At 37.8% G+C, this 22,247-nt stretch overlaps 1 protein-coding gene across 1 annotated transcript in view; it reads right to left on the bottom strand.

Moving 5' to 3' along the window:
- The window catches only part of LOC103036463 (kelch domain-containing protein 8B), a 155,513-nt gene that overhangs the window by 47,509 nt on the left and 85,757 nt on the right, over positions 1–22,247 (bottom strand). Inside the window, exon 4 of the mRNA XM_022677396.2 lies at positions 8,440–8,664. Within this exon, the coding sequence (XP_022533117.2) occupies positions 8,440–8,664 (225 nt within the window). The remainder of the gene's footprint in view (positions 1–8,439; positions 8,665–22,247) is intronic.

The following is a 22,247-nucleotide window of genomic DNA, read 5'->3' on the forward strand; positions in this document are numbered from 1 at the left end:
TTTGTTTCTTTGTTTGTTATTTTTGCTTGTTTGTTTGTTTCAGTCTTTTAGTTTATACTCTGTTTTTTAGTGTGTTGTTTTTGTTAGTTAAATATAATGGAAAATAAAGACTTGCATTTGCATCCTGCCTCCTCCTCCTCGTTACATAACGTTTTTCGTTTCTATGTTTTGAAATTCGTTAGATTATATTTTTGTCAACATTTTGGGTTTATTTTCGTTTGTTATTTTTCTAATAATAATAGAAATTACATAATTTAAAGTAAGTCAATAGTTCCTTTTACTGGTAACTAGTTACTTTTATAGTGGGGTAACTCCGTTAGTACCTCAGTTACTTTTTTGGAGAAGTAACTAGTAAATATAACTAATTACTTTTTCAAAGTAAGGTGGCCAACACTGGTTGACAATGAGCAAGACAAGCTGTAACCTAGATATAAATAATAATATCTTAATAATAATAGAATAATAAGAAATAATATAATAATATGCCAATTAGGCATATTTGTAGCAGTAGGGTATTTTAATTATCATCCCTGACTCTAATTAATTTAAGTCATATACCTGATTTGATCTTTTTCCGTACAATCCCTGCTAAAGTTTTAGGTGAAGGAGACCTAAAGAAGGTCAGTGCATGTTTCTGGAAAAACAAAAAAGTGGGCGTGATATCGTCCATCGGTACAACCCTAGTTGAAATATGAAATCATATTTGCCTATATTATTTTTTCCCCTCCCTCGGAAGGGCAATATCAGCCAAGGACGGCAAAAGGGCAGTTGCCCAAGCACATTGGGCCATAGCGTCTGCACGTCACTGGATCTAACCATAGAATACAATGCTTGTATCTAGTGGGTGGGGTTTTAACACAACACAAAACAAACCATTATCTGCTACCCCTCCTAACATAACGTTAACTAATAATTAACAACTCATGTTTATTTGAAAATCTATACAGTATTGCATAACATATTATTGCATAATATCGCAACATGTTACGATATGGCATTTTTCCACACCCCTGATGTGAGAATTACATGCTTCAAATGTATTATGTAAAAATATTATGTGTCAAAAATATAATACTCAGAATTTTATCTGTTTATGCACATGTGAAATTCATGCAGTTCTTTTGTAAAGGTGTAACACTGACAGGAAAAAGAAGCTCCTTGTTGGACGCAACCACAAGCACCTTTAAACACAGGAGCAGCCTAGCACCCCTGCCGCCTGTTAATAGCCTGTCCTCCCACAGAGCCGATTCACTATGACATTGGTAAACAACAAGCACACATGATTTGAAAATTGCTTTGACAGGGTTATTATGGCATGACATATTCCTGAGTTTAATGTGAACAAATTAATTCATGAGAGATGAGTGAATTACAGCGACATACATTTCAGGGAGCCTCTTACACTAAAGAGTAAATATACCCTGAATGCGAAGCTTGCTTTTGGCTCAGGAAGACTAAGTGGACTGATTTTTGCGAGGGGCTTCAGAGCTTTGAGACATTTAACTAAGATAAGGCTCTCTTTCATCTAAAATAAAATGAGCTGTGTGTAATACACTGCCACAGAAAACATTACCATAAAGCACTAGCACTAGAATTAATAGCTGGTATAAATATTTCATTCTCTTCTGTGCTCTGGGAAAAGTGTGAGGCCTTGGATTTTTCAGGTTTATTGAGAGCCGTTTTTATACTGAACTGCATCTACGAGATTGACACTGGTGGAGCAGCCTTTACTGCTGGCATTGTGTTAGTCTATAGGCATACAGACACCATCAAAATATAGTCCACATGGAAGGATTGCTATTGGATGTACTATCAACACTCTGTCACTATCATTAAAATAAGAATATTCAAGATGCTTGGTGCTCTAAATTGTCCAGTGGGCTAAGCGCTGCCAGTATGATCAAGAGATCGCTGGTTCGAATCCTGTTCATGAAGATTTCCTTGGCTCCAAAGGGTGATGTCCGCAGCACGAGGCATCTGTAAGCTGATGTATCCGTATCGAGTCGCTGCACCTTCCTCTAAATGAGCTGTGATGCTACTCGACAGTGATACATCAGCAGCAGTTCAAAATAAAGCGGTGGCTGACTTTACACGTATCGGAGGAGGCATGTGCTTGTCTTCACCCTCCTGGTGTTGGGGCATCATTAGTGAGGAGTAGGGGGAGTCCTAATGAGTGGGTTTTTACTTGCTTTTTAAATTGGGGAGAAAATTATATATAAAAAAAAGAATATTCAAGATGCTTTAGATGGCATATTGCAAGACACCAATAGGAACATCTACAGCTACATGCTGAGACGTCTGGGATGTTGCATTACATATGCGTTTAGCATGCATCACAAACTACTTCTGTATGTGCAGCTCAATAAATATGACCAAGAGTTGTCTATATTTGTAATTTTTTACCATTTATTGCTTCTGGAAACTTTTATCTTCTTTCCAAATAGCATCCCAACCATTCCTTGAGGCCATTTCTTTGTGTATGCTGATTGTATACTCAGGGTGCAGCATTGATGAGGGATATCTTCTCTCTTCTATCACACACACACCCACGATTTCAAATCTTGCCAGAGATTACTCCATGCCCCTCTTGTTTGTAAATGAAACCGAGTGAAATACATCAGCTGAAATGGAGCTTCACATGGAGCGGAGAGCTTTTAGCAGTGAATCGTGGGGATCAGCCTGAGTCCGGAGAGAAGGGATTTATGGGATATAGGAGGTTTGAAGCAACTCAGAAGCCCTGAAGAAAAACCAGCCTGAAAGGTAGAGTAAATGCCTGACTGAGTCATTGGTACTGCAAAGGCAGAGCTCACCCAACCCTGCAGGAGCAGATTAGCCTGATGAACTAAAAAGTCAATGACAGATACAGCAAAGTGGCAGAGATGGGACAGATGAGATTAAGGGGGTGAGGCAGGGTAGGATTGGGGTGAAAAAAGAAAGAAAAAAAGAAGAACTCAGCATTGAAGGAGATGAAGAGCTACAGAGGAACAAAAAAAATGAAGAAGGGAATGAAAATCACAAATGGGAGAGGAGAGAGAGCGGGGTATGCGGGTAAAAATAACCGAGATAAGGCAGAGAGGCTTATTTTTAGTGCCTTGGATGTCATAAATAAAAAGGAGCGATCTCTTGAAGAGCTTCTGCCTGACAACGGCAATGTGAAAGGAAAACACGCAGAGCAGCAGGAGAGGCAGCAGGAGGTCTCCAACGTTAATGACTCTCCCTCTAACGAAGCTCTTTGTAGACCTTTAAGCATCACTGCTTTAAGGCAGTTGCAGGGAGATGATCCTGAGTCAGCCCTAGAGCCCAGGGCTGCTTTCTTCTGAGAGAAACTCGTAATTAACCAAATAACCTGAGCTGAGACCAGGAGACCCACCTAGTGAACAGGAGCAGATGGATCAGAAATAATGTCAGAATAACTATTGGCTCAGAATTTGTGCTAAAGCTTGTGCACTGGATTAGATCAGGATTCAAAGTCTACAGGATGTTTTCTCTTCATTCTTAACATTCCAATCAAGTATTTTTGTCAGAGTTACTTAAAACTGACTGTCAGCTGATACTGATCTGATCTTTGATTTTCTGTACAAAATACATCCCCACAACACAGGTAAGATGTAAATTAACACTGATAAACTCAAATCAGTTTAAATAATCAGTCCTTCTAAACTGATTTTGTCACGCCAGCCATGGCTCATTCTGTCATCCGGTGAGCCTGGTAGTGATTTGGTGCAAAAAGACTACAACTCCCAGAATGCTATGAACAACAAATGCGGTGACGCCACGGATCACATGCCGGCGCGACATGATACATCACCTGAATGGTGATTCTAATCACCTGGGCTTCAGCCTACTTAAGGACTCGATTCTTCTTTGTTTCTCGCCACATATTGCCCTCTGTGCATACAAAGCATTATTCTAGTGATTATTCTCCGTATTTTGCGTGTTTTTGACCCATTTTGTGTTTTTTGACCTCGATTTTTGGATTACCTTTTGGACTGTGTTGTTTCTTGGTTTAAACCTTGCTGTGGTGTTAGACCTTGGATTACTGGTATGTTTGTTTTGAGCCTCTGGTCCCTGTTAACTTTGTGTATATTTGTAAATAGTGTAAATAAATCCCATTTAGCACCACATCTGCATTTGTCTCTGTCTTGCCCGATCCGTCTGACAGATTTATTTTATTTGGTACTATCTTTTTAAAATGACTCTATTAAACTTCATAAATCAGTCCTAGACAGCAAAAATGTCAAATCTAATTTATATATATAGTGCCTTTTACAACTGATATTGCAAAGCAGCTTTACAGAAATCTGATAGCAGAACAGAAAATCAGCCAAAGTTTAGAACATATAGAACATAAAACACAGACTCTTCATTGAGTGACTGAAACCCCCTTAGAGCTAGAGGAAGAAACTTTGAGAGGAGCCAAGGCTCATGTTTAAGGGGGGAAACTTCCCTCTTTTGGTCAGATTACTAATGAGTGAATTATAAAAAGTCATTATATATCCACATACTGTAGGTCTAATACATTCATGTGAACAGTCACGAAAGGAATGAAAGCAATTAGACCACTGGAAGATGGGCAGCTGATCTATAGTGGGTGACAGGATAGCCTGACTTTCAAAGACTTGGAAGAGAATGGGAAAGAATACAGCCCACTGACCATGCTGGATTTTCATCCATCGTCTGCGTATGCACACCCATATTCCTTTCTATTGGCTGATATCGTGGCAAAAGTTAAAATGATTTAAACTTTTTAAAAACTTGAAAAAGCATCTTTAGACACGTTTCTAACAGAGCTGAAGTAGTGTCCATATGAAATACACTGGGAGAATGTTTTTGTTGCTCTGTCAGCTTCTAGTGTGTAGGAGCCTGAAATGTACGCAATATAACTGTTGCAGTATTTAAGGTAAAAAGAAGAGTTAGATATGTCAACACAGATTTATCAGATAAAATAAAGCTATATATTATTTGGTAAAAAAATTTTTTAAATGTTTTTAAAATGATTTTTTTTTAATTCCTCAGAATTACGTCTGTTAATGGTGGCTAAAGGATGGTAGATGACACTGTGCTACAACAAAAGCAAACAAAAGATCACAAATTGATTGGTCTTTAAAAACTGATACACTACCCATTAAAAAAATGCCTGGATCTATGCTGCAAAAAAATCTAAATGATTGGTTTTAATGCATTGAATTCCAAATCTGTTCTACTGTGAGCTGTAGATTAAACAAGCAAAAGCACTGTAAATGCTTTTAAATAACATGCTTAGCTGCCTACAACCTCAGCACAGTACAGTATGTCTCATATTTGTGCACTCACTGTGCTCTTATATATGTGACACGCTTGATGCAATATTACTGATTTTGCTTGAAATATATGGGCTGGCAGGGAATCTAAGACTTGTGGTTCAAGCAGTATTCACTGATAAACTGGCTTATATACATAAGAAAACACACACACACACACCACACACACACACACACTGTATTGTCCATGTTTGGTGGCGTGGTGAATGGGCAGATTACTGAACAGGAATATGTAATTGAGCTGGCCTGTGTCTGCGGGTTAGTAATTACACTCGGCTACATCTCCAGAGCCTGCACAGTAATAGGTAAATGATAATGAAATTACTGATTGCCACTTACACATACACAGGTCCCTCACGCTAACATGTATTAACCCCAAACACACACACCCACACACACACACAAAGTACAGAGTACAGACACAAGTCAGCTTCCATTGACTTCACAAATCAAACCATTGATTTTTTTTTTTTGTTAAATGCAAATGCTCCTTATTAAAACATAAAAAGGAGCAAATTAAAACCTGGAATGCACCCTGTAACCTTTCCTATTCACCAGAAAGCAGCTCTCTGTGACTCTCAGGTCATAAAATCTTGCTACTATTTACTGTATGTATGTTAACTTTCATCTAATGTGTTGTGCGTTCACTGTAATCCTGAGAAAAAGGCTTTTAAATAATGTGTTAAGTAGGTCTGTGCGGTTAATTGTACTGTTTTCATTATAAGTGTGATGTAAGATTTTACAATTAAGAAATTGCAATAGCTGTGATAAATTTGTAATTGCTTTTTTTAAACACAAAGCCTTCCATTAACTGCACAAAAAATTGCAGCAGTGTTTTTTTTTATAATAGGGCATATAAATGCAAATGTTCCTTATTAAAACATAAAACGGAGCAGGTTACAGCCTGTGCTTCACGCTGCAGCTGACTCTTAGGTCACACTCTGACAGGCAAAGAATGTGTTGCTTCAATTTAAATGCAGAAACTTTCTCTGCAACATGTCACTGGAAAAGTTCGATATGATAAAAAGCACAAAAGCGTTGACATGGATTTCCAAATCTGTGCAGCTTTTTGTTGCTGTATTGATTTTCTTCACTGCCATTCATCCCCAGCCATTTCTATTCTACCATCTGAATGAGTTTCCTGGATAATGGTGCCCCGGAGGACTCGGAAAAGCTTAATATAAGCAGAGTGGAGCCGGGGTATGAGTCGAGGGTTTAGGTTGAGCTTCGTATCAACAGAGGAGATCGTCCTCCACAATGCCCATTGCCAGTGCACACACGCAGCGTGCACATCCGGCGACTGAAAAAGAAATGAAAAGGCAGTGATAAGAGATGAGAAATCCAGCACACACTTTCCTCTGATAAGGACTGACGGTCCGTAGGGGGGGTCTTTCTCCTAACTTCCGAAAGCTGAGGGGCTTGTAGTGCAGTGAAGGCCCAGCTGACTCCCTGAAGGATAACGACAACCACCGCAGCTTCCGTGCGGGATGAAATGACAATTTAATTAAATGCTGCACAGGATTCAGGATAACAGCGGAGAGCAGGAGCGAGCAGGCAGCGCTGAGATGAACACAGTCAGTGGAATTAATGTGAGGCACTCACACATGTTTAAGCATGACAAGGCTACGCAGAGATTTAGTTCTCTAAATGCAGATAAAGCTTAACATGACTGGAGTGCAGCAGAAGTCAGAACTGGAGAGAACTGGAGAGCAAACATAATCGGTAATCTGTATGAAAAATGTGGTCTATACTGTTAAAAATAAGTGTTCCTTAAATGATTCTTCAGGGCTTTTTCACACTTGCACTTTTCAGTCTGGTTAAATTTTTTTGCTCAGGTGTACATACACTAGTTACACTTGAATATGGACCAAACCAACCACACTTAAAGCCTTTATAGGAGATGGTCTATCATCCAGTCCCAAATCTGGAGAGATTAGTTTGTGTTGAGAACAAGATCCAACCTCCACACAACCCAGCCATCAACTGTTTAACTACAGCTATGAACAAACACTATCTCTGCTGTTGTTGAGAACACAGGACATTCTTCCCGTATTTACTTTCTTTCAACCATCACAGACATATCTGTCCAATAAGCTGAGAAAATGTTTTCACATGATGTAATTTGGTGAGCTTTTCTCTGTGTTTAAAAAAAAAACAAACCACAAGAAAAAAGGTCCAAGGTTACAGACCGGTTTCAGACCAGAGCAAACCAACTATAGGTGCAAAAGTGTCAATCCTAAGCAATTATAAATAAATAAATAAATAAACAAGAACCCTGCTTGATTAACACACTACTAGCTGTGTTCTGTAGTCATAACAACAAAACAGTCAGAAAATTCAGCAAATTCGATACTATACATCTGATGCAACATTTATTACTATCCATCCCAATTCCTCAGTAATAGGGAGCTACATTAGGCTTTTTGTACCATTGTTTTGTAACATTTTTCAAATGTTTCTGTTCCACCTTAAACCACTTAAGGTGGAAGGGGAGACTTAACTAGCTTGTTAGCTACCGAGATGCAATACCAGAAAATTTATATGCTTGTTATGAGGACAATGGCCACTATCCAAGCACAATTTGGGACACCCTACCCCCTGGGTGTGAACATGTAAAACAGACAAGGAGTAAATGGGATTGGGCTTTGGTTTAAAGAACCATCATCTGATGTTAAATATTCTTTAACCATCTTTTTTATAGAAATATTCTATATCTTTATGGAACCAAATGTAACTCTTCTATGGCACTGCTCAAATAAGCATTTAAAGCATCTTTATTTATAAGAGAGAAGGAATACAGAATAGAACTGGTGCAGCCATGACTAACTGCATGGTCAGGGGCAAAAAGAGAAGGCGTGAAAAGGTGGAAGGACGCTGCTTGATTTGACACAACTGAGGTAATGGTCCATGAAATGCAGTTTTAAGTGGTGTGCTCCATCTCACTTTTATATCTTGCACATCTCATAAATGTTTGTTTGTACACACTGAACACAGCTCCACAAACAACTTAAATTTAAAATCATATTCTACAAATCCTACTTTTTTCAGCTTGATTATAATCTGTTGTACTAAAATTGCTGTTGTTATAATAAATAAAATAAAACAGGATGTGTGTGTGTGTCCAGTGTCCAGTACTCACCCTGTTCAGAGTCGTATTCCTCCACTGTGGAGACGAAATGTGGTCTGGAGTAGAAGTTGTGTGGTCCAGGCTGCTGCAGGCCCCCAAGACTGAAGAAGGATCGATCATTAGCTGCACAGCAGGAGAAGGCCCTGCGGCTGGGGATGCACGGGTACCGAGTCCAGCTCTTCATCTCCAGGTCAAAGGCCTCAAATGCAGTCACCGGTAGCTTGCCCTGACGGCCACCTGAGGCAGAGAAGAGGAACTCTTTGAACTCATTTGTTATTGGCCGTATCACAAGCACGGCATCCCTGCTGAAAAATCCAGTTTAAAACTATCTTTTGCTGAGAGCTGGTTTTAGATTGTCTAAACTGGTCCTTAATGGTAATGGTGGTTAGGCAGATGGTTATCTAGGTAAAAATCAGTTCAACTGGATCAGCATGTTTTTCTTTGATTTTGATGAACTAACTGGTTGTATAGATTGAGTACTTTGGTGAAGTTTTGAGTTTAGTGTCGAGTTTGTGATGAGTTTGGCCAATCTGGTTATTATAGTGGACCAGTTTGGACATACTAGTTGACTAGCTTAATCACTTAATAGCTTAAGTTGGCAAATACAGGTAGACCAGCTAAACCATTTAGGTCAAGAGTCAAACTAATCAACTATTTTTCATTATTATATAATTTATATAATAATGATTTGAGACTGAGACTGAGAACTTTCATGCCAAATATTGTATATGAAAGAAATACATGAATAAGAGGTAATTTTATTTTATTAAAAAAATGAAAGATTTTCCTGTCATGCTTTTGACATTTTGTCACTTTTAAAGTCAGTAACCTTTTCATACAGTAAAATAAATGTAAATAACTGCATAACTAGCATTGCAATCAAGCACATAATTATTAAATCTACATCTTAATAGCATAACAAAATGGCACCAGTGGAATCAGAATTATTTTATTTTTTATGTGAAAATTGTGATGCATACAAACTGCAGAGTAGAGATGAGCAATTTGACGGTATGTTATCGTATTGTGATACATTATTATGCATTTCAAGTATCATCAGTGCCTAAACAAGACAAAACAGGAGCATAATTAGTCTTATTTAACTGATGAACTGCACTATATTTTGAATTAAAGTCACTGTACTCAATATGGAAAGGTATTTAAAAAGCATTTTCTAAGGATTTGTCACTAGTGACTAATTTTATATCATGACAAATAATAAGAATCATTAAAATGTCAATTAACAATATTGTAATAATATTTTTACCACCATATCAATCATCCCTACAGCAGAGAACGTGTATAAAGCACAATCCCCCCTCCCCTTTCACACTCCAGGCAACAACATTATGCTGTTTGTAAAGTGTGTTTTCAGGTTCAGTGAGTGCTAACAGAGAGATAGAAAACACAACAGAAATGTAAGAAATGAAACTGGTTCAGTGCTGAATGGGTTCATGAGGAACAGTCAGCACTGATGCAGAGGAACATAGATCAGGTTGTAGTGTTTGTCCTATATTGAGATGTTCATTTCTTCATTCTATTTGAACCAGTGTTCCTTCCACAATAGACTCGGAAAGAATCTAGCGTATACTGTATTTATGTGTGTGTGTGTGTGGGTGTGTGTGACACTGAAGATTAATATGACTCTGTATCTCCTATGCTGATGCTGACTGTGTGTGTGAGAGTGCGATTACCAAAATGTCAGAGTTCATGGAAGCCTCTTTTGTCTTCAGTGACAATTTTGAAGTCCTGTTTTATCACATATTCACTCTCTCTCTCTCTATTTCACACACCCACAAACACACAAATAACTTTTAGGTATATGTTTGAATATAAATAGGGTTATGAGTTACAGTCAGCACTGATGCAGAGGAATATAGATTAGGTTGTAGTGTGTGTGGCGTATATTGAGATGTTTAATTCTTCATTCTATATGAACCAGTGTTCCTTCCACAGAAGACTTGGAAAGAATGTAGCATATACTATAATAATAATTGTCTTAAAAGTAACCTAATAACTTTTAGGTATATGTTTAAAAAAAAAGAAAAAGGTAAACAATATTTAACAGGACATTACACAGAAGCTGCAACAAATAAATATATCAAGTTTGTTAGTTTCAGGTTCATTTAGTATATTTCACTTTATTATTCTGTTAAAATAACAGGAAATATTTTTCTACACTTCCAGAGCTCTCCATCTAAGTAATCCCAAACACAATGAATGACCTTGAGGCCTGGACTCTGAGGTGTTTAGTCCAATGCTCTAATCATACCAGCAGCACAAACATATGACTTTTAGTTTAGTTGATTTTCTAAATAACAATGAGACTTCAGCCTTAAAAAAAATTGGTCTTGGACTACACCATATTTTGAATGGAGATTTCCCAGTAAAAGGAAAATATGGTCTTTTCGACTAGACTTAATCTCTGTCTGAGAAACATACCCTAAATGTGGCATGTGCACATTTTATATATCAGGCTATATGTTATATATTCCCCAGTGTGATCTCACACACTGATAAGCCGATAATTGTGAGGAACATAATGATACCTATTAGGGGCAGAGAATGCTTAATATAATAATATAAAGAGCCAGCATGGCACTATAGTATTAGCAGTTATTATTGTGCAGTTGAAGCTTATATTGAGCTTTAAACTGGTTTTATGGTAACAGACAGATTGTCAAAAGAATTGAATATGGTTATCTGCATAAAAATGTTCTAGGTTTTGCCGAGCATTGAATGTGTACGCACACACACATACACACACACACACACACACACACACACAAACGCACTTCCAATCAATAATCTGGAATCTAAGTAAGACATGTTGCCTCCACAAAGTAAAAGCCACTTGTACGTGCAGAGCAGACTGTAGGGGGCGTGTTCTCTTTATTTACACATTTAGTAGCAGTGATGCATCATTTTCAACAGTCTATCTCTCTCCCCTCTAGACCACTGGCTAGAGAGCCGTGGACCTGTAAAACTGTGTTTAACGCTGGTGCTCTATCCACTACTTTGATTAGATGCAATAAGCCAACATCCTAACCTCACTAATACTCTTAATAATCAGCTGTTCATCAACTGTATGTCAAAACATGCATCATTTGGGGAAGTCTTGGGGAGATTAATGCACCTATGTTTTTTTTTTTTTTTTTTTCATTTTCTCCTAATTTACACGGCCAATTTCCCAACCCACTCGTTAGGACTCCCCCTATCACTAGTGATGATCCCAACACACTAGGAGAGCTAAGATTAACATATGAATATTTCGATACATGTGAAGCCAGCCACCGCTTCTTTGCCGAGCAGTCAGCATGCTTGGAAGAAAGCGCAGCAACTCGGTTCCGATACATCAGCTCACAGATGCCCTGTGCTGTGGACATCACCCTATGAGCGATGAGCAGAGAGAGCGCCATCTACCCACCTGGAGGGAGCAGAGCCAATTGTGCTCCCTCTGAGCACTGGCAGCTGATGGTAAACCTGCATGAGTTCGAACCTGTGACCTCCCGCTCATATTGGCAGCAGAGCACCTATGTTTAAATTAAAATATCGATTTTTGACGCCAAATGTTGTTAAAATATAATAAAAACAATACAATAGAGAGCAATACTGATATATTGTCCCATCCCTGTTATGCAACAATTAAACCCACTGGTAATGCATGTTTATGAGAAGATGCATTACTGCATTTGTTTTTACAGCAATATTGTTAGTGAATACTATTGATCTGTTTATATATATATATATATTCATCCTTAAATTAATTAATTAAAATCTACTCCTGCAAGTTCTTCAGTAAAATGGGCAACTAAGAGCTACAGTTTAGAGAAGTGGATTTGGGTTCGGAAGGTTTTCAGTTCAATTCCTTGGACTAGCAGGAAGGAAGGTGGGTCAAGGGGGTGAAGAAGCATTAACATTCACAGCTAAGGTGTCCTCGACCACGGCACCAGGCCCCAATTTCTCTCTGGGCATTGAGGAGGCTGCCCACTGCTCTGGGAGTGGGTTCTTCTCAAAGCCTTATTCATTCTAGAGTGGGTGTTCAATGCCACAGTTACATGCTGAGTTTAAATTCTGTTGTACTGCTGTGCAATGAAAATAAGGTAACTTCCCTCCAGTGAAAATAAATCAATGGTCCTATAGAGATAGGATAACAATTAAAAAAAATGCTCAAATTGTTTTTTACCTGGTTTTAGAGCATTTATTGGCTATGGTTAAAACTGAATGTGCATCACTGCTCTGTGTGTGTTGCTTCATGTGAATATCTGGCCTTATCCAACCATCCTTAGACCTTAGAAACTTGTGTAAAACTGTTGATCAGAATACTCACTGAGTGCACACTATAGAATGTATGTTGATTGGCAACCAGGCTTATTTGCATAGTGTGACCTTCTGCGATATTAGCATTACAAAGGCCAGTGCTATGAAGCAACTAAAAAAGATATTGTGCAGCCCTAGTGTGTATGTGAGCGTGCTGTGTTTAGTGTGTGTATCTGTGAGTGTGTGAGTGTGTGTGTGTGTGTAAGTGCGTCTCCCTGTCGCTGTATGGCTGGCCAAGTTTGGGAGCATGACAGAATCCAGATCTGGAGGCCGCCACACAGCACAATGAGCTGCTGCCTAATGCGAGCAAACCCTGTGACATTTCCTACACGTTTCTATTTTCTATCCTCCTCTACTCATTCTATACTCTCTCTCTCCCTCTCGCTGCATTATTCTCATCTTGCTTTATCTCTCTCTCCCTTTCCCTCTCTCTCCCCGAATGTGCTGTGCGTCTGATCCCCATCCAGCTCTGGCACTGTTCAGATCCCACTGGGACAGAGGGCAGGGGGAGCGTTGAAAAAACACACACAGGGGAAAAACAAAAGCAGGAGTGTGGCAGAGAAGAGGAGGAGGTGGTGGAGGAGACACGAGCCCTGTCTGAGCTATGAAAAAAAAAAAGCAGAGAGAAAAAGGCTAAGCGAGAGAGAGAGAGAGAGAGAGCAAGAGAGTGGGTGAGAGAGACAGGCACAAGCAGTCTGGTCAAAGTGGACTTAATATTCATGACCTCTTCAGCTCTTCTCTAATTAAACTCTTTCAAGTCTCTCCGCCGCCCGGCTTCAGTCATTAAAGCTTCTTCCGTCATTAAAGGAAGCATCAAAAAAAGAGAGGCGCAAGGCCAGTGGATGAGGAGAGGACGAGTAAGCTCAAGTGCATCTGGTCTTGGCCGAGTCTCGAGTCTAACAGCTCCGCGGACAGACGGGCAGAGCGCAGAGAGCCGTATGCACACTTGGCCAAGTGTAGAACATGCACACACACTCTTTCTGGATGCCAAACTGTCAAAGTCACCAACAAATTCATTAGGATGAAAGCTGCCCAGAGTGCTTGAATTCATTACAGAATACAGTGTGTGTTTCAATGTACATTTGATACACTCAAATCATGGGCATATGTCAATATATTAGTATGTCCACTGATTATGAATAACATATTGAGAACAGCCAGACCTGTATAAGTTGTGAGGTGTTATCCAGTAAGTGAAGCTGAACTCTAGATCTGATCATGTTTATGGCTAGGTGATGTGAATTATTCTTAAAGTAATGTCTGATTGTGGGTGATAGATGTACGGGACATTACATTTCTGAAGCTGTGTCAGGTTTTTAACATTCCTTAAGCGAATATGAACTACGCCAAATAAGGCATTATCTCCCACATTGGACAGCACCATGGGTAGTAATGATTGAGGCTGGTGGCTTCTGGCTAGAATTGTCCTTGCAACAGGCAACCAGCTCTGGACGAAATTACATCCACATTAAATGTAGGAGGCACCATTCGTACATTTCACGCACATTCACTCTTTCTGGCTCTCAAAATCACCAACAAATTGATCAGGAAGCAAAGCAATACACACACTAATATTTTGTTGAACCGCCTTTTTGTCATCTTGGAATCTGCTTGTGCCATCAGAGAAGAAAAAAAAATCCACTGATGGAATAACCTGTTCTATATTCAGTTCATTCAGGTAGTGAGCTGACCTCATTCTTTCAGCACATACTGTTGCTGGACCTAGACCTGACCAACTGCAGCAACTACATTTAATCCAGGTGGCGACCTCTTTTTGGCCAGGCAGTGTAATACAGTGTGTGTTTGATGTACATTTAACATGCCAAAGACATGAGACTGCAGTATGAAAATGTATTTTATTATGACAGGGAAAGGAGACGGAGGAACAAAATGAAAGGTTTTATTTTAAGTCTATATGTTAACTCGGGTATATTTATAAGTATTTGTTTATTTGATTAATTATTTAAAAATATGCTTTAATATTACTTATGGTATTTTTCATTTCTTTTAACAGTTATTAAGAACAGAAAAATTGTGTGTTTGTGGAACTTTGTGGAATTGAATCTTCACAGAGGAAACAGAGGAGGAAAATGGTGGAAAAACAAATATATCAAAAGAGGTGTAAAAAAAAAAAGTCGGGACGCAGAACAAAGGAAATGTCACTCCTGGCAGGTACAAACAAAAGACAGCTTTCTCAACAAGGAACCAAAGTTAAAACATAACACAACTTAAAACAGACTGAGCACAGCTGAGCATAGCTCAGTTATCTCTCTCTTTTCTTGTTTTAACTTAATTTAAATTAGAAATTTGAAATTTAATTAGAAATTATGGATTCTTACAAACCCTCCATTAGCTTTATCCCGGTCTTGGGTTTCTTTTATGACGTCCTTTTTTTCATGTTGTATTTTTTCTTTTTTTTTCTTGTTGTTGTTTTTCCTGTATACGTTGTGCATTGTTATCTTGTGAGTGAGGTAGAACATTGGCCAGTTTGTGAATTAATGTATGAATGTGTTTAAGTAGGGCCATATAGTGGGAGCCAGATGTAAGAGCCATTTCATTTCCGAAGTTCATGTGGTGTTTTTAACATTCCTCGAAGTGTAGTGTCTTGAGTGTACCAGAAATACATCATAAAGGGCATTGCCACTCACAGTGGACATCTGACCCACCAGAGTGCCTCTGTAAACACCACAATACCAGATACAGCACTTCACCTGTGCTTGTGAGCTTGCTAAGTGAACCCTGGAGGACTGACAACATGTGTCATGGTCCGATGAGTCACAGTACCAAATGCTACAGGTTGATGGTAGGGTGTGTGTGTGATGCAGACAGCATGAAGCAACTGACTTTCAATAACTGTCAATAAGCTATAATACAGGGTGGTGGTGGTACTATACTTGTGTAAATGTTAAGTTTACTGGTCCGTCTAAACATTTTTTAGCGGTGCCCGCTATGCTTTCCTGCTTGGTGACCATTTAAATCCATCCGTGAAATTAATGAACTATGACAAATGGAGAGGACTGCATGTTTGTCCAACTGAAATTATGGAATATCATATCATATAAAGCTGTGTGGCAGTCTAGACACAGTGGTTCAACATCCCAGATTTTGGAATCCATGCCACATCAAGTTGCATCACTTGATACTGTTCCAGGACTTATCAGTGTATGTTTTGCAGTTATATATATTTATCTACACATTTCAGGCATTTAGCTGATGCTCTTATCTAGAGCGACTTACAAGGTTATTCCTATTACAGAGGAAGAACCACTGTATTGTTAGGAGTCTTGCCCAAGGACTCTTATTGGTGGAGAGTAGTATAGTCAACCAGACTGGCAATTGAACCCCCAGTCTCCCACATGGTAGCTCCCTGGCAGGCGGTGGTTATCCACTGCACCACACCAACCACAATATTATATTATTTGCAAAATTACTAAATTATATTAATTCTCAGAAACAAAAAAGAGAACTTTAATTATCAGTTTACATATCTAATACATCAAAAAAGTAAATTATGAGAGAAAACTTTGTAATATGATTAATTTGTGTACAAATAAATTAGTGTGGTATTCCAACTGGTTTCCAGATTAATTGTGTGTGTTAACGCATTAACTCTGACATCAATAGTTTACATGCAAAAACTTTTGCGAATGATATTTTTTTATTTTATGTTGTGTTTAAACTTCGATCACTAGCCAGAATTGTTCTGATTTCATAAAGCGTAAACACATATTTTATTCTGACTTGTGCAACATTTTAAATCATGATACTTATAAGCTATTGCAAGGTTCTCTCCAATACACAGCCCTAATGGCTACCCAGTCTTATTCCCAAGGCACAAAACAACATAATACAAATTATACCCCATGCTGTTCAGACTCTCTCTAAAAAAACTGCTAATAAATTTTATCGAAAAGCTTGGGTGTAAATAAGGTCATTGCTCAGTTCCCCACCGTACAGAGACAGAAAGCCTGCCTCCTCCAGACTCGCGCTGGGGATCCTATTTTGGGAGACGGCATGTGTGTGTGTCAGTATGGATGAAGGGAGGAGGGTGGAGCATGAGTGCTGGTGGTGGTGTTGAGGAGGTACAGGATGATTTGTTATTGAGCCCATGCAGACGGGGTGCAGACAGAACCTGCGGGTCGCATCCCAAACCGCATCTCCATAAATAGAGCACGCTCCCATCCAGACTCATCCCTCATGCACAGGTATAATGTGATTGTGCTATTGCTATATCCGCAGCCCGACAGACCCCCACAGACACAACCGAATTAGACTCACTTTACCTGTCTGCAGATTCCCACCTGCTGAACAACTTAGCACAAACTTTAGTTCTTTTTTTTCACTGTCTGACTCTCAGAATTAGGTTAGATAAACACCAGAAGTTACAGTTATCAATAACATCAAGTAGGGTAAAGATGCATGAAGGTGTTATCTTGAGCAGTTAAATACTGGCCAACATGCTCCTGGCAAGGCGTGCAATGGATGCAGGATAGAAGAGATATTTCATTTGCGAAATTGTGCAGAGTGTAACAAATCGTATCGTACACAATAATTTCGCCAACATTTTATCACAATATCGTGAATGATATTATATCCTGAAATATCGTGCCATATCACTCAACTCTATCACATCAGGATACTACTTTTTTCGGTTTTTAGCAAAAGAAGAATTTACACTGTTCTCATTTCCCATTATATATCTACTAGAGACTAGATTATATCTGTCCCGTATAATTTATTTTACTTCAGTCCTGGATATATGGAGATATATGGATATATGTAGTGGATCATGGACTTCTGTTACAAATCTGATAAAATTATTGTGTTTTTTAATATGTCAGTTAGGGGTGTATGCAATAAAAATAAATTATTTTCATTTTGTTGCAGTAGTGTATTCTAGTTTTAATTCAGTGATTTGTCATATCAAGAGTATCGTTTTCGCAAAAATACCATGAAATATTGTGAGATAATTTTATGGCCATTTCGCCCACCCCTAGCAGGCATTTATCATTCCTCAATCCAAAGGGTTGTGCGTGTAGCAGGAATATGCCATAAAAGGTAGGTATTACCACCCACAGTGGACAGCATGGCCGGTGGTGTCTAGCTAGAACTGTCCATCCGACTAAACAAGCATAGCAATATATGGTATATTGGTGTATATGGCATAGGACACATCTATTTCTAACAAGCATTTTACAAGCATATTTTTAGAAATGGGGATTTTTAAGGAACCAGGGCCAATCCAGGCATGTTTTAATGGATCAGGAACTGCATATTTTAATCCTAAACTACATCTGATCCTTTGTTTTTACTACTCTACCACTGTGTATAAAAAAACTAAGTTGTTTATTTCTCTTCCCTGTGGAATGGTTTTAGAAAAGAACAAGAAAAAATACATCTAGTACTCTATTGTTTTTACTGCATTTAAGCCTCTAGACATACAGTATGGGGCTTCTTGAAAATATGTGTTAGCTCTGTTTTTGCTGTGTAGAAATCGCAGTACCACAACATCTTTCACTCTTAAATTATAGCTGGTTATCAATTAAACTACCATAGAAACAATCGGACTCACTAAACTAAGCAAAAGTGTGGAAAACCAAAAACTAAAACAATAGCGCATTCATTATTTAGGTTATAAACCAAAATATGCCATGTCACATAAATGACATTGTTCTAAAAAAAAAGGGATTTTACATCAGTAATAACTGGTAGCATGGCCTAAACTGCTTCGGCTGTACTATGAAAGAAAACCCACATACTGAATTGGATCAACATCTGACGACCAGGGAGGAATTAGATCAGTATGCATCCCTTGATATTTTATGTATGTATCATACTCTGGAAAAGCAGAATGTTTATACAGCGCATATTACTGCATTGAAATATCAGTATTTTATTTTTTTACTGCATTTTTAACCCTATTACTACATAGTATATTTCTCTGTAGAGCTAATCCACTCAGACTTTGTCTCAATATCTACAAAACAAGCTCTACTGTTAAACACTACTTTAACAGATAAATGTGTGGATTGAGCAGCTAGGAAAGAAAACATGGCAAACCTATGAGAGACATACAGGAGGAGAGAAAAAGAAAGAGGCAGAAGAATGAGAGGAGTAGGGACAGGTAAGAGAATGAGAGTTAGTTATGAGATTTAATCCATATTTCAGATTACATAAAAAATTATCTACCTTCTGAACTCAAAAGTAGTGACGACATATATATAGTATTTCTCGAAATAAAACTACTAATCATAAATAGTTTCTATACACAGACTGAATTATGGGATGAAGTTGGGGCCAAACTTGGCAAAATAATTAATTTGCGTAAAAAAGTAAGATGTTAATAGGCCTGTCACAATACGATTTTTTGTGGACGATATATTGTCCTGGCAATTATTGCGATACACAATATTTTTGTAATTTTAAGACTATTAAATGCCACTGACATAATGATAACAGAATAACGTAAAAAAGCAATTGTAGACTTTTTAAAGACAACAAAATTTAAATGAATTATTTCTTATAATTTGTTTGGAAATTATATACTTATTTCTTTATCTACTTTAGTCCACACTGTGTATGGAGTTACAGTTTTTAAAGAATGACTGGCTAAAATACTGTTCATTGTTATATATGTGAACAAACATACAAATAAACACAATAGACGATATCACGATTTTCAAAAATGATTGAGGTCATGTTCATTTATTGTACGATAAATCGATATTGCAATTATTGTGACAGGCCTAGACATTAACATTTTCCAAATAACTGCATGCATTATATATTAAGGTTGATAGACTTTTCTGCAGCCTTAGGAACTGCTGCATAGGGGTGTGCCATATCGTATCGTACATGATAATATAGTCAAAAAAATTTTATATCGTTAACAATATTATACCCTAAAATATTGTGATATATCACCCATCTCATTTCCCATTATATACATACTGGAGACAGATTATATCTGTCCAGTATAATTTATTTTACTGTAATTCTGGATGTATGGACATATTTGGAGTGCATTATTAGTAGTATCGTGACATTCTGGATTATTGACTTCTGTTACAAATCTAATACAATTATTGTATTTTTTAAATATCTCAGTTAGGTGTGTACAGTATTATAATATATGTAATAATAAAATATATATTTTTTATTTTCTTGCAGAGTAGAGTGTATTTTTGAAATATATTTTTTTAAATGTGTTTTGTCATATCGCCAAGAGTATCGTTAAAATATTGTGATATTATTTTAGGGTCATATCGCCCACCCCTACTGCTGCATTCCCCTAAATTTGATGGAAGGTTACTATCATACAGGCTTGTTTAGCAGAAAGCACCTTTTGTCCATTCACTAATTCAAAAACGAAAGAATAGACTCCAATTTGTTGATAGAGAATATACAAGTAAATTACTGCGCAACTCACAATGTAATTAAATATATTACTTAAATTACATATAATTACCTTGGAATAGTCCATGAAAGAGAGAAAGAGAGGGAGGGAGAGAAAAGAAGAAGGAGGAGGAGAGGTATTTGATTACAGGCTGGGCAATATGCACTATGAATAATGAGATGTGATGTGTGAGATGTGTCCTATGTTCCAATCAGTGAGACAAAAGCAGGTTAAGTGTCTCGAGCATCAAGATGAAGACTATGTAATCACTCCATTCACTCTGCTCCCTCCATCATCCCTCTTCTAATCTTCCCCTATTCCATCTGATCTGAGGGTTAGGCTGGGCTCTAGGCTCGGAGCACATCACTCAGGTGCTGAGCAGAACAGCTCTCGGAGGGAAAGGAATGTACCAGGTCTGACGGAGAAACTCAGAAATAGTTTATAGACGCATATGTTTGTGCATACAGTGCCTACAGTTTATTTTCATCTCTCTCTTCCTCTCTCTCTCTCTTTCTCTCTCTCCCTCGGGCATCTACAATCTACAATCTTCTTCTGCAGTGGAGAAAAATCCCCACATACTGACAGCTCTGAATGTATGCCTGGCTCACCATTCTAAAATATGATAAACAGAGATGATCCAGAAATGTTCACTGATATCTGCTGATCTAAACCTGATGTAAATTTGATCCAATACAGCTACTCTCAGTTTTAAACACGTCGTAAAGGGTCATAAACAGACATTACACAGAGCTTACCATTTTAGAGAGAGACCAAAGGTTTAAATATCTGCAGTGTGGAACGAATTTAATAATGAAAACATTAAAAATCTGAAGTGAACATAGCTTCTACTGATACCGTTTTGTGGCTAATAACACAAATGATTGCAGGAATATAAAAATACTGATATCTATTATTATGAGTTTCCATGTATACTTACCTCAGTATATATTTATTTATATATTTATTTATTTTCCTACAGCCTTAATGTCATTCTAAATTAATTTAAAGCTGTTCCTATACCCTGGTTTTATTTTAAATGCTGTATTTCGAATTTACGTAGACTCACACTCATTCACAACAGGTCTAAAGTGGAACAAAATGAGAGTAAAGTAAGCCAGTAAGTTGGAAAGTTTTCCTGATTCCGTTGCCACTTTTGAAGCTCCACAGGTGACTGACATGGCGAGCCACCAACCACAACTATTTCTTTTGGCGCTTTTCTCCACTATCACTACTTTGACCCTCCGACTTTTGTGTGCTTACTTCATCTATAAGCAGACTATATGCTAAGAAATACAACAACTCACATTCCTATGTCAACCAGCATAAACTGCCTATAACCATTTGTACTGCATGCAATTTCTCAGTCCAAAAAGCTTCTTAAAAGAGCTTTAATCCTGTGCTTTGTTTATGGTTTCCTGAGACGGTGTTAGTCTGGAGCCCTGATACATGTCACCCAACAGATATGATTGCAAATGATCTTTGCAGTTTCTCTTAACTACTCCTCAGTTTATCTTATGTTTGTGTTTATCTTAAGTTTACTTGAATTACCTGTTCAAGTAAGTGGTATAACTATATAAGATATATAAGTTTTTACCTTATATGTCATCACTAGTAAGAATTCTAGCGCTGCAATTGTGGTTTTAATATCATTGGTCACAAATGTATTAAGTATGGAATATAAGTAGACAGCTTGTCTACAAACATGACATACGTACATGTGTGGGAACACTAGTGTCTGCTATGGCTTACATAAATAAAATCAATACCATGACAACCTGTTTCTGTACGGGCAATTGAATTTTTACCATTTATTTCATTCATATTCATATTTCATTAAAATTTTATTTTTTTCTCTAGTAGTCAAATACCCTACAACTTCCTTGAAATAAAATCAAATATAAAGTTAAATTAATTAAAAGATATTTTTTTAACTAGACCTTGACAAAGATTGGCTTAAAACACATGCTCTAATATTAAAACCGCTTAAATGGGACTTACTCATTAACTCTGTCTCTCCAGCTCTCTCCCTCTTTCTATTTCTCTCTCTTTTACTTACACATCTCACACACATACTCACAGAGTCACAAAGAGACATGAGTGGCAA

This window comes from Astyanax mexicanus, chromosome 13 (assembly GCF_023375975.1).
Source record: "Astyanax mexicanus isolate ESR-SI-001 chromosome 13, AstMex3_surface, whole genome shotgun sequence".
Lineage (NCBI taxonomy): Eukaryota > Metazoa > Chordata > Actinopteri > Characiformes > Acestrorhamphidae > Astyanax > Astyanax mexicanus.